Source organism: Diuraphis noxia, unplaced genomic scaffold, assembly GCF_037042655.1.
Source record: "Diuraphis noxia isolate RWA-SAM2 unplaced genomic scaffold, SU_Dnox_SAM2 contig0001, whole genome shotgun sequence".
NCBI lineage: Eukaryota > Metazoa > Arthropoda > Insecta > Hemiptera > Aphididae > Diuraphis > Diuraphis noxia.
In genome coordinates, this window is record NW_028301711.1 from 79245723 (window position 1) to 79260657 (window position 14935).

The window sequence follows — 14935 nt, forward strand, 5'->3', positions numbered from 1 at the left end:
GATATATAATAATATTATAGCCTTCATGATGAAGTAATTCGCAAGAAGTTGCGGCATCGTCGTTGATATCACAAAAAAGGCTAATGGCTATAGCTCCCCACCCCCGAAAAAAATCATCACGCTACGCCTAAGCCGCTCAGAATCTAAAGTACCTAGGTATTATATGTTATAAATTAGCACAAAAATCTATGTTTATTTTATTAGTGTTATAACTTTTGTGATGGTGGCTCTTTCATCACACTTGCACTTAGGTTAGGTAACCTAACCTAACCTTGTTACACCTACGTCGATTATTCGTGCATAGAGAGAATAAGTAGCAAAATTGTTATGATGTAAATGAAACTTGACGTTCTTATAAATTATAAATTTAAAGTTGTTATTTAGTGTCACTAATCTTTGTTCTTAATGTTTGTTGAAATCTTTGTGGTTAAATACCTAATATTATGTGAATTTTAAAATATAGACCTGTAAATCACTTAAAGGAGTATAATAATTATTGGCATTTAATATGCAAAGTCCTCGAATCTAGCCCTGTTGTTTCCCATTGTATATTACGGAGATGTGTATAGGTACGTCGGAGAATTGGAGCGACGAAATGCACAAATATAATATTATCTACATAGACATAGCACAGTTTTAAGTTAAAAATCGCTGATTTTCTAAATATCATAATGTAGCTTTATATAGTTCTTATATCCGATATCCAATATCCAATAGTGGCTGACTTGGATTGAATTCAAAAATTAAGTTTCATTATATCATTCAAGTGTATGATTGTGGGCGGCTGAAGACGGTGGGCGGTGCAGACTCTTGTGGCCAAACGTGTACCTATCTCTAATACTATATAACCTATACCTATACTATATGTTTAATATAATATTATTTATCCGCACGACCACGGTGAATGTTGATGACTGAAATTATATAAATCGGTCAGATCGCTATGGCCGCCGCGCTGTCGGCGAAAACGGATATAATAATAATATAGTATTGTAATCACGTTTTCCATTGTTCTGCGCGCATATTGCGTGTATAAAAATATTTTATCAACATTTCACCGAAATGTCGATGACCAACTAACTATATATAGTTGTTGAAAAGGGGCCAGGGGTACACCGTGGCGGCAAGTGCGGTTCGAGTTAATAACACGCGTATATAATAATGACTATAGGTATAAGTGTCGTGTAACGTATAGTGTTATAGACATATTAATATATTGGGGCGAATGTAAGTTCCTACACGAGCCACGAGCCTAGCAGGTAAACAAGATACATATGTTAGTTCCTACACTATAAAATAAGGTACATATGTAAGTTCCTACACCGTAATAACCAGGTACATGTGTAAGTTCCTACACAGTAAAAAGCAGGTACATGTGTAAGTTCCTACACAGTAAAAAATAGGTACATGTGTAAGTTCCTACACTAAGTATATTATAAGTTATCAATATGATATTATAATACTGTCATACATTTTAACCCTTTATTCTATATAATATATAATTATTTATAATATTTAATAATTTACTTTATAAATATTATCAATTTAATAATTTTAAAAATAATAATTGTAATACCTAATATAATAATAATTCGTCATTTATTGAAAAAAATAAAAATATAAATTATCCATTCTATATAATATTTAATAATTTTAAAAATAATTATATAACTGTTATTAGATTGATAACTTATAATATTCCTAGTGTAGGAACTTACACGTGTACCTTTTTTTACCGTGTAGGAACTTACACATGTACCTGTTTTTCGTCGTGTAGGAACTAACATAGGTACCTGTCTTCCGCCGTGTAGGAACTAACATACGTACTTTTTTTTTTTCGTGTAGGAACTTACACATCACATATGTAGGAATTAACGTATGTAATTGTCTACCTGTTACTCTCGTGTAGGAACTTACGATTCCCCGCTCACTCGCCCCCTTTTAACCTTTAACCATACATTTTCTTCAAATTCTCATTTTTATATTGTTTGGTTTAATTATACCTACTTAAAATCAATATTTTCAAATAGTTATATGTAGATCTTTTAGGCTGTAATACGATTGAGAACGTTTGACCTTTTTTAGCGTACGATTGAGATCATTCGAAATGGAACAATGAAATAGTCGCTGACCCCCCCCCCCCCCCCCCCCAAAAAAAAAAAACAGTACTATTGAAAACGAAATTAAGTGCAACGTTGCCGAACTATATTCAAGTCAAAATAAAAATGAAATAAAACATTGAATAAAATATTTAAAAAATATAAATTTTTAAAATGTCATAATTTAAAAAAAAATGAAATAAAAATAATTTACAATTTAATTCCCCTATATAAATTTCCCAGATGTGTTAAATATTTTATTAATCCTTCAGAAGATTTTTTTTGACAGTTAACATAAGACTGTATTGTTTTTGAAATTTTTTCTTCTTCTGCTTTCGATGCCTTTTGAACAGTACCCTGTTGAATGGAATTGAGTTTTAAAGACGTTTCTACCTGGGTTTCGAGTAAAGTCTGCATGACAGTGTACATATAGGTGGACGAGTGCAATAAAACTGTCTGTTAAAAGTCCGATGAAAACTTTCTGCGGCATTAGTAGTCCTAAAAATGAAAATTATTAAATCTTAAGCTCTTAGTTTATTAAGAAAAACTTGTATAGTAAATAAAAAGCATATTTTATGAATCATCCTGTATATATAGCATATGCATATCATACATGTGCTGTACCTATGAATTACGTGTGTAGTAGATATAACCAGCTAATCTGTATGGTCTATGCAGCAGTCGCGAACTAAAAGATATGATTTATATAGCATAATTATTGTAACGATATAATTATATATAGGAGCACATGCGTGCAATATACGTAGGTATACAATATAATATCGCCAACGACGAAATATTATGAATTTAGTAGGTACCTACATTGAAGGATACTTGGTACCTATATATAACCTCCTACGGCATTACTCATTATTCTCGTACGGAATTCTGATTTCTGTCCACTCTGTGACTTGTGTGTGAGAGTGAATACGGCGTCGCGGACGGGTTGATAATATAAATATGTATTGCAGTAGTGTAGTAATGGTATATAATATATATCTTACGTCTCCGCCTAGGTGAAAATCGAAAAAAAAATGAATCGGAAACAAACCGATTTTCATCGGGAAATCTGTGTACACATGCGTATAGTTACTATGGTTATGGTATAGTATTATGACGTATAATCATTCCTTAGGATCACGTTGCATTGTTCCATTGTGTTCGGTCCGTGCAACGTATTGCGAGTGGGCAGAGGAATGGAAAAATCGCGCCACACAGCTTATTTAGGTACTATCTAATGTAGCACCGATTATGATGTATATATATATATATAGGTTTATATTATATATCGTGTACAACTCGCATCCGCAGTCATTATAATATGCCATCGAATTTACGATTATTACACGCGTATTATGACGACGTGTGTCCGGCCGGCCGCCGCCAAACACTGTAACAGCAGCAGCAGCAGCAGATTATTATCTTCGCAACTCAGTCCGCCCCTAGACTGATATTATAATATTATGGTATTATTTCACTTTATACGCGATACGGGCCGCGAAATCCGTCCGATCCGCATTATTATTATTATTATTATTATTATCGTCTCGACACTATATACACTGTAAGGCATACACGGCCGCCGTCATCATCAGCGAGAGCGCACCGTCACGGCACGCACATGATAGTACCATATTATTATTATATTATATCATTTTGTATATCACAATAATAATTACATCGAACAATCCATCCGTTCCGCAGTAAATCAATCCGCCACCGACACAGCCAATCGGAGCCGGCGAATCGCACTTGATCGTTCCGTGATGTGCGGTTCAATAATAGTAATAATAATGATGATGATAATATTATAAGGACGGACGATAAGGATCGACGCACCGTCCCCGTATACGAATCCTAACCATTGAAAACGATTCGACACGACGAGCGTGACGACGTGACGCCGATACTGCCAAAGATTGCGAGAACGCAGATACAGAAAAAAAAGTTTGCTATCACATAATATACGTATGTGTCTTCCGAGTACGAAACCTCTTAATGACGGACACACTCGGTCGCTGAAATTGTGTTCGTTATTCAGAGGTCTCGGGTATATATTGATGGGTTTCGAATTTACTCTTAAAAAAAAAAGTTTGATTTTACTACCTAACCTATGATAATTTACTAGTACGGTTTATTGTTAGGTACCTATTACCTATACCTATCATGCAGATGAAAAATCAGAGTTATTTTGAGTTATACATTGTATTTTTATACAGCTGTGCATTTATTTAGTCGTTTAGTGTTGTGTAGCTCAATCATAATTAGTTACAATTAAGTTTGAAACTACAGTAGGTACCTATAGGATTTAGTTTTGATTTTCATGAATTTTTCGTTTTTGATGCAGTCGTCATATATGAAATAAAATATGCTCTATATAGTATAATACACACAATACACGTTTCATCTTATAGAAAATTGTGTGAAGTCAAAGAAAAAATTGATCCAATTATTTAAAAAAAATTATAACAGAAGATTCTCAATTATTATCCCTTCTGTCTATTATCCTGCATGGTCTATAATTTAAGAATTAACTTAAAAAAAACTTAAAGCTTATAACAGTTTTTTTGTAAAATCTGTTGTCTTTGACACACAAATAATGACTTTTAAACTTTTTATTTACGTTTACTCTACATGCGCATTATGAGACATATTTTAATTGAGTATAATATTGTATATATATATTATAGGTACTACAGCCGTTCTAATGATCGCTCGGCGTACAACCACTTTATGAAATTACAGTTTATGAGCCACAGCTGTCGGCGATATTATTCCTTAAATAATGGTCTTGCAAAAGTTTAAAATGAACAGTAAATTCACGTGATAAAAATAATGGCAAGGCGTAGACTTAATAATAATATCCTGCAGCTGCCAGTAAATAGTCTTCCGGGTCGAAGTAACGCTGTTGATATATACAGGGCGATTCACCAAGGATGTCCATGGTTTATCTCAATTTTATTCATTATTAATGCATAATTAATCCATTTTTTATTAAAATACTGATTGATATAATTTTTATTTAAGGATTATAATTTTTTATACTACTCAGATTAGGATTTTTCATTTAAAGAGTAACCAGCTGTACCGCTGTAGTGATGTAAAATATTTGTTCCTAATAGGAAACTCTTTTGTTTTTCTTTATAATCCACTATAGTACTATACTATATGTAGGTAGTATTTTTTTTTTAAATGATTGATGCATCTAAATCAACATTTCAATCAGTTTTTTCTGATAGACTTGGTGAAAAAAATAGGTACACTATATCGGATAGGTAATATAATATAGTCTTTATAATAATGGACTAGGATTAAATGTAAAATATAAAAAATATGTGATAGAATGATAGATATTTATGATCTATTATTTATTATTATTAGTCAGTTTTTACTATTTTAGCTCAGATAATTGGGTAACTGGATGCTATTATGATAAAACCCCTACATTTTTTTAATATTAGTTAGATCATTATTTATTTCCGAGTTCATCACATTAGATACTAAACATCCCAGCGTCATTTGTTTCATTAATAATTGGATCTTTCACTTTTGATTCACACAAATATATTAAAATTAGATCATTTTGTATTAACCAACTGATATGGTTAGTTAAATTATTTTTGAATTTTTGCAGAACTTTGTATTGTATTTCGACATTAAATAACATTTTTCTATTAAAATTGCTTAAAAAATAGTATATAATATTATAATATTACGGTGAATGATGTTAACCTGGTATAAGTAACGTAATTTACCTATTGATGAATGTTGTAAATGTAAACATTCCCCGGTCATTAACGTCAATCCCTAGCTTAGTTGGAGAATGATGTTTAATACATTTATGTCGGTGTGAACGATCAATAACCGAATATTTGAACCTGCAGGCACAGAATATTGCATGTTGAAACATAAATATACAAGGGTGAAAAGTCCTTCATGCGAAGAAACATTTCTAGAACTAGATAAAGATATGAAAAAAAAATTAAAGATAGCGAAATATAACATTTATACTTACGCGAAGCCGCTCGACAAGGAATAGCGGGTCATAAAGGCTTCAATCGAAGCAACTACAAAACTGGTTGTGGTACTAAAAAATGTGCTTGCGCAGTGCACGAAAAATGTTGTGAAGTTCAAAATGTCATGGTAACCAAAACTGTACAAATAAATAATTTATAATATGAACCTATTTTTTTAATTTCAATTAACCTAACCTTTCGTTGATTTCATTGAAATCAATTTCAAAAATGAATCACTCATCAATTATAAATCATTATTAAATAGAAGGTATCTATTTTAAAACCCTCAGTGTATTATTTGAGATTCATTATTATTTACCACCAATTTTTGTAAATGACATCAATGACCAATGAAAGATGTACATTTGAATTTAAAATATGTTTTTCTACAGTATTTAGCCACATAATTGAATTATTTTAGTTAATCACTTAATTTACCAATTTTCGTCTTTCATGGGACGTACATATAATCATTATACACGAATTAATTAATTTAAAATGTAATTTATTCCAGTAATGGTATAAAACTGGATTTTAATAATTTAGTATTCATCTTTATTGGGAGATTTTTTATCTTTCGATTAGGTCGTAGTTGGCACATCCAAAATAAAAAGTTATACTAATCAAACTTACTACTTACCTATATAGGTTTTCGAAATTATCTTGTATATTTTTACAGGTAGTAAAATCATAAGTTTTTTTTTAGAAGGGGGTATTGTGCTAATGATTATAATTTATAAGTATTATATTACATAATAGTATAATAATATGAAAACCAATCGTTCGAATTTTAATGTAATAGGTAAAGAGACAGCTATATATTTTATTTTAAAATAATAAAAAATAATAATCTGTTTTGTCAGAAACTGATTTATTATGTTTAGTTATAAGATATAACTTGAATAAAAAAAATATATTCTCAACGTATATTAAATCTTACATATATATATATATATATATATATATTATACGAGTAGGCTATAAGTATAATAGTTCAAATGATTTTGTACCTATAAAGGTTTCGCATTTGGAGATAAAAACTCAATGTTTTGTTCATGTTTTGTTATTCAGATTAATAATTTATGGTCTTTATTAGTACCTACCAAATACTGTAGCGAGTATATTAATAAAATAATGTTAATGATAAATAATAATTCAATAATTCAATTTTCTAGAAAAATAAGTGCAGGATGTTTTGAAACATGTAGAAACATTGTGGAAATATTGAGGAAATATTGTGGAAACATTGTAAAAATATTAAACGCTTACTATTTGAATATATGTAATAGGAATGTATGCTATGAATGTGATGACTGATGGCTATATTAATGTTCGAACGAGCATACCACTGGATCGCATCACAAATTCACAAGCGCCGCCGAAACCAAACAAAAATATCGACCAGTGCCTGGGACCCTGGTACCTATGTCTCAACACAGTCGACCGCAATTGACTCAGAAATTCGTTACCCCCTACCAGTGAAAAACACGATGTTTGCATCAGTGACGTATTTACAGTTATAATGGGGTCTAAATAAGTCCATACACTCCAAGGTTAATTCAAATCGATATTACATTTTTTTACGGAAGATGATAATAAAATATTAAAATTAGCTTTTTGTTGGGAAAATTAAGTGAATCCCCCCCCCCCCCGGCCACAAATTGAAAATTATTAGATATGCCACTGGTAATTGGTATGTGACCAGATTATGAAAAGAGGAAGTTGAATAAGTTGATTTAAAACTTTAATTTAACCAATAAATGAATAAAATAAAATGCTTATTAAACTATTATTACCTAGTTATCAATGGACAATGAATTATATTGTTATAACTTTAAAATTTTACATTAATTTTATTAATACATTATTTTTATCTTTGTTGATTTACCATTCATATTATTTTTATAAAATATAATTATTATTTTAAATAGAGAAATATTGTAAGTTATGAGTTAATCAAAAAAATAATAGTATCCAATAACCATATCATTAATACCTAAGTATTTTGTAAAATATTTACTTGGTTGATTATGGCATTTAAATTATTCTCTAAAAACTGAATACAATATATAATGTATACCAATTACACACTTCCAAAAGTCTATGGAGGCCCATTATCTTTTTAAAACTGGAAAGTTAGAGGTACAGACTATAATGATTGTTTTCATATGTCGACTGAATAAATGATTTGCACCAAAAATAAAATCTCAAATGATCAGATATACCGAATTTATAATATATTATTGAAGTTCATAATCCAGATGCACTTTTTACACAGGTTTAGACCATCGAGTTTATTGATAATCAGTGTTAGGAACAGATAACAAAAAAATCATCTGGATAAAGATAAAGATAACAACACTAAATTTCATCTAAGATACAGATAAAAGATAAAAATATTTTATCTATATAAATAACAGATAATTATAAAAATTAAAATTAAAACAACTAATTAAAAAAAAATATATATATTATATTTAATGTCATTTAAGTACATGCCTAGGTCAGTGGCGTAACGATAGGGTGGCATGACGGGCAATGGGCCACGGGCCCAGGACTCTAGAGAGCCCTTAAAAAAAAAAAAAAAAAGTACATTCAAAAACAAATCACCATTAGTGAAATTTATAAATACGATTCCGTTTAAAAATATATGTATATTCTTGTAAAATAAAATAAATTTAATAACTGATCACGATTATATTTATAGATTATTTTATTTACCAGTCCGTTGACATTGTCGATATTAATATTATTATACATTTAATGATATTGTTATTTTTAGAATGGAAATAAGAATGAATGTCATCGCAATCGCTTGTCTTTGAAACCGAACATAACATTTTAGCTGTAAGATCAACTCTTAAAAATCAAATAAGTCAACTTAATTCAACTAGAGATCTTGCTCAACTTTTAATCGTGAAAAATCATTCTTTAACAGCCAGTTTCCCAGAAGTATGTACTGCTCTTTTATTATTTTTGACAATTCCTGTTACATCTGCAAGCGCGTTCCGGTCATTTTCGAAACTAAAAATTATTAAAGGATATTTAAGGAGTACAATGATGCAAGATCGTTTAAGTGGCCTGACGTTAATTTCAATCGAACAAGAAACAGCCCGAGAAGTTGAACCTTTGGAAATTTAATCGATATGTTGGCCGAAGCAAAAGCAAGAAAGAAGAAATTTTGTATTGCTTTGTATATATTTTTTAAACCAAAAAAATGTTTAGTAAAATTTTACTATAAAAATAATATTACACTAAACATGTTTTTTATTGTTTGTAACCTTTTATAGAAGGGTAGAATTTTATAGGTGGTTAATTTTTGTAGGCTATTCTTCATATCTCTTTCTTCCAAATTTATAAAACTAAGGGCCCGATTGGATTATTTTGCCACGGGCATTAAAAGTTCTAGTTACGCCACTGGCCTAGGTATATAAAATGTTTACATTTGACCTAATTTGTTATATCATGTGTATCACCAAACATGAACTTCAACACATATTACATAAAGAACCAATAAGAGCCAAGGGACTATATGTCAGGTGATCAGGCAAACTGAAATTAGTACAATCGGAACTATTTGATTTATAAAGCAACTGACCAACATCAACATATTCAATAGGTATCAATAGAACTGGACAGATTATCTTCATTATCACTATCAATTTGTGTATCTTCATCACTGTCTAACTCATCTAAGTTACCTACATAATGAGGATCAGATTCAATTGTTGAGGTTTTTGAAAATCATATTAATTTTAACAACATTGAAAAGATATTTACTATTATTCTGTATTAGTATTTGTGTATAATACGAAATAATGTTTACTATTATTATACGTCATATGCAATTAAAATTGGTTTAGAAATAGTTTATATTCCATGGATTTATATTATAAAATATAAAACCCGAAATATATAAATAGCATCTCACGTACTGCTCGTCAGATTTATTAATTGTCATTAATATCAGGATATGTCAATATGAAATATGAATTATATATTATTATTTATATTAATTTCAGACGTATTTTAGCGAATACAGAAAGAATATAAACGGCTGGTTTATCTTATTTCTCAATGAATAATATTATATTATATGTAATTTTGTTTGGGACGGCCACGGTGGTGGTTATAACTTCCCATCAATTCTATTATATTTTGTATTTTAATTATAATTTAAAAATATTTATAAAATTCTGGGAAATTTTACTGGTCGCGATAGTAATATACTAATATATAGTAAATAGTAATTTAGGCTACTTATATAAATTACAGATCTAGCTAATTTTCACCAAAAAATTTATCTAGTAAATTTATCTAGATAAGTTAAATTTTTATCTAAAATAAATACTTAAATAACTTATACTTCTTTATCTAGATAAGCTAAAAGATAAAAAAAATAATTATCTGGATAATTTATCTAGATAAGTCCTAACACTGTTGATAATCACCGATACCGACTTCCTTGTTTTTCTACCGAAAGGTTTGATACATTGATATAGAACTACATATGCTGATAATATTTGAGAAAGATTAATATTTTAAATCTTAACTCTTTAGAGTATTACATTTTATCATAAATCATAATACTATTGCATGTATTATTATATTTGTGCTAAATTGACAGCAATATGACATTTCAATATTCAGAAATTACAATTTATATAAGCATTTTTTTCAATGATATCAAATATGATTAGACATTAGACTGCAACATTATCGCAATAGTATTTTACATTGCTCTTAGGCATTTTTTTTGACCGACGTCTTTTCATAATAAACAATACCAATATTAAATTTACGCTGCCCTATATTTTTAGTACATATTCGGTTAACTTACGAGTATATGGCTAATATGTGAAGTATAGACCATATAATACATAATAAATGTATAAGAGTAATAAATTATAACATTATAATCATATAAATTATATAAGTTAATATTAAATAATATAGAATTAATTTTGGAATAAGTTTAGTGATATGCATAAAATAAACGCATTGTATCATAAAAATAGATACTTTTATTGTTATCTCGCCTATCGAAGTTCACATGTTGTCTTCTGGACCACTTTTTTGGACAATCATACACGCACATTTGTTTATATTATCTCGAATTCTATAATGGATCTATTATTATAATTTATACTATTATAGTTACCCGGTTATCGTTAAATTACGTTTTTTTGGTAACAAAAATTTATCTGTAACGATTATCATAATGCAGCATATATTTTTATGTTAATTATATGCACATTTTATCTATAGTAAAGTGTTTAAACTAATATTTTGGCACCTTTATAAAATATATAAGACTTTCTAAAAGTTTCGTTTCTGTTACGAAAATTCTCTTTGAATTATGTAAGGTCCGTTTTATCACAATTTCAAAAATTTTAAATCGATTAACATCTTATTTTATTTACGTATTGATATTAATATTTTTAACGTTGACATCATATGAATATTTTCAACTTTAAACCCATATTTTTGTTTTAGTAAATTCCCATTAAGATATTTATTATAATAAAATAATTTGGATATAAGACTGAAAATTATTAAAGCGCACTAGATCACGCGTATAGTATGACGTGTAATATGATCATACAATATTGTGATTAAAGATTAAAACTTAAAAATGTGTATGAAAGTATAATATGTCCTTTTTAGTTGTTTATGGATGTTTAACAATAGTTGATTTTTCTAATTAATTATTTCTAAGGATTCTAAGGATTAAAAATGCAACACTAAGTTTTCCATAAGTTTTGCTTTAAGTAGCTATAGAGAAAACTCGAAGCATCATTATAGGAAAAATTTTAAGTGCGTTTGAATTCTAAATTTTTACGAAATAGCGTAACGATAACGATTTATCTTCAAACGATTTAAAAAATTTGTTATTATTCAAAAAGTATAAGTTGTAGATACTTGAAAGTTTCACAAGTTATTTAAATCGGAATTTTCTTTACATGATTTAATTTTAAAAATATTTTGACTTTTTTTGAGATATTTATAGACAACTGAAATTTTCAATTTTTCTGAAAATTTTCTTGTGAAGTGTTGATAACATTTTTTGCACATATCAAAATACTTGAAAATTTAATACAAAGTTCCTCATAAAATATTCTTATCGTAATTAAAAAATTATAAAAATACATAGGCACAATTTTTTTTTTATTAGCATTTGAAGTTCAAATATTGACTTAATACGTAGAAATTACGGCAATTTTCAAATAATCTTAGATAAAAATTCATAAAATTTTTTCCTTTTATATCTAAGTTTTGAAAATTTAATACAAGGTTCATAAAATATTTCTACAATAGCAGTTGAAAAATAAAAGAAATGCATAGTCACATTTTTTTTTTTTACAAGCATTTAAATTTAAATTTTGACAACATACGTAAAAATCACGAAAATTCGCAAATTATTTTAGCAAGAAATTCATAAAAAATGTTCTTTTTAAATCTAAGATTTGAAAATTTCTAATAATCTATAATATATCCTAGACAGATAAGCCGTCTCCATTCAGAATCGTTTTTCGTATACAATGATACCTATCATTGCATTCAAATTTAACCTGCCCTAGTCAGAGATCCACCCCACCCCCAATGTACAGCAGAGCGATACTCACTTACCCGCTTTTTTTTTTAGTAAATTCCCATTAAGATATTGATTATAATAAAATAATTTGTATATAAGACTGAAAATTATTAAAGCGCACTAGATCACGAGTATAGTATGACGTGTAATATGATCATACAATATTGTGATTAAAGATTAAAACTTAAAAATGTTTATGAAAGTATAATATGTCCTTTTTAGTTTTTTATGGATGTTTAACAATAGTTGATTTTTCTAATTAATTATTTCATAATTATGACGGCATATTGTCTGAGGTATTAAGTTGTTATAAATATAAATATATATATTTTTTTAATAACAAAATTAACCAGTTTAAAAAACTATAAAATACGAAATCAATATTAAACAGTTTTAAAATCCAAAAAATAGTATATGAACTAAAACCATTAGCCACACAATCCATAACGGTTTGAAGCCCTGACAAGTATACTTATGAAAATTATTCAAATATATAGATTTTATTGACGAAATCTACAATTGGTATTTTAACCTGCAATGAAGTGCATGGGAATCAGGTATTATTATAAAATCTAATATAAATTAATAATACGTAAAACCATAATATTATACTTTATTTAATATTAAAAAATACTAAATCAAATACTGGCTTGAAAATCTGGTGTAGTAAATAATGTCTAATCGATCGTAAGCAAAAATGTGTATAGTTACCAAATAGATATACGAAAAAACAAATAAATATTTAAAAAATTGTGTACAAATAGAAGTAGCCTGCCATCACTCCGACCAAAAAATGAATAAGAAAAATTACCAATGCAATCCCTGTGACAAATCGTTCAACCCAAATGATGATTTGAAAATTTATCGACGCACACGCCCTGGTGAAAAACTATACGAGTGCGATGTGTGTGACAAATCATTCAGCCAACATAGCAAATTGACAGTACATCAACGTACACACACTGGCGAAAAACCGTATTTGTGCGATGTTTGTGACAAATCATTCAGCCAATGTAGCAACTTGACAGTACATCGACGTACACACACTGGAGAAAAACTGTATAGGTGCGATGTGTGTGACAAATCTTTTAGCGAACGTAGCACCTTGACAGTACATCGACGCACACACACTGGCGAAAAACCGTATGGGTGCGATGTGTGTGACAAATCATTTACCCAAAAAGGCTACTTGACAATACATCGACGTACACACACTGGAGAAAAACCGTATTTGTGCGATGTTTGTGACAAATCATTCAGCCAATGTAGCAACTTGACAGTACATCGACGTGCACACACTGGAGAAAAACTGTATAGGTGCGATGTGTGTGACAAATCTTTTAGCGAACGTAGCACCTTGACAGTACATCGACGCACACACACTGGCGAAAAACCGTATGGGTGCGATGTGTGTGACAAATCATTTACCCAAAAAGGCTACTTGACAATACATCGACGTACACACACTGGAGAAAAACCGTATAGGTGCGATGTGTGTGACAAATCATTCAGCTATTGTAGCTACTTGATTGTACATCGACGTTCACACACTGGCGAAAAACCGTACGAGTGCGATATGTGTGACAAATCGTTCACTAGAAACTTCTATTTGAGGAATCATAAAGATATCCAACACAGCAATGATATGTTTATACAAAGTTAAATAAATATTTCAAAAAAATATTTAATGATCAATAAATTATAATATTTTTATTGATAATAAATTTTTATATATTATCTAATTTCTATTAAATATTGATTGAACCCTTTGGATAATTATTAATCAAAATCAAAAATTAATATTTAATAAATATAAATAATTACTAATAAATTTATATTTATTTGTGATTTTGCAATGGTTAATAAATGTACCATCAAACTTAACTTTTGAATACCTGGAAAACAAATGTTAAATAAATATAAAATTAACAACTGACATTGCATAAAGCATGGTTAATCAATTTTTAAGCGCTTAAAAAAATACAGGGTGATTCTTTTATCATGAACCACTCATTATTACAAAAAGTATCAATGTTTTTGAAAATATTGTTTTACAAAGTTTCATGTTGTTAAAAAAACAACGTTTTTATTAAAAAATTATATTATTATTATATCATAAAATCTTCAATAAAACATTTGGAAACTTCTTGTGGAGTTAGAAATGTGACTCCAAACGTGTTTCTAATCCAAGAACCAATTTCAGAGTTTTTTTCTTTATAGTCTTG

The 14935-nt window shown here is 28.9% G+C and overlaps 1 protein-coding gene across 1 annotated transcript in view; it reads left to right on the forward strand.

The window, feature by feature from the left end:
- Positions 1-14373, forward strand: part of LOC107162340 (uncharacterized) — a 148686-nt gene extending 134313 nt beyond the window's left edge. Inside the window, exon 2 of the mRNA XM_089215147.1 lies at positions 13658-14373. Within this exon, the coding sequence (XP_089071273.1) occupies positions 13658-14373 (716 nt within the window). The remainder of the gene's footprint in view (positions 1-13657) is intronic.
- The last annotated feature ends 562 nt before the right edge of the window (positions 14374-14935 follow it).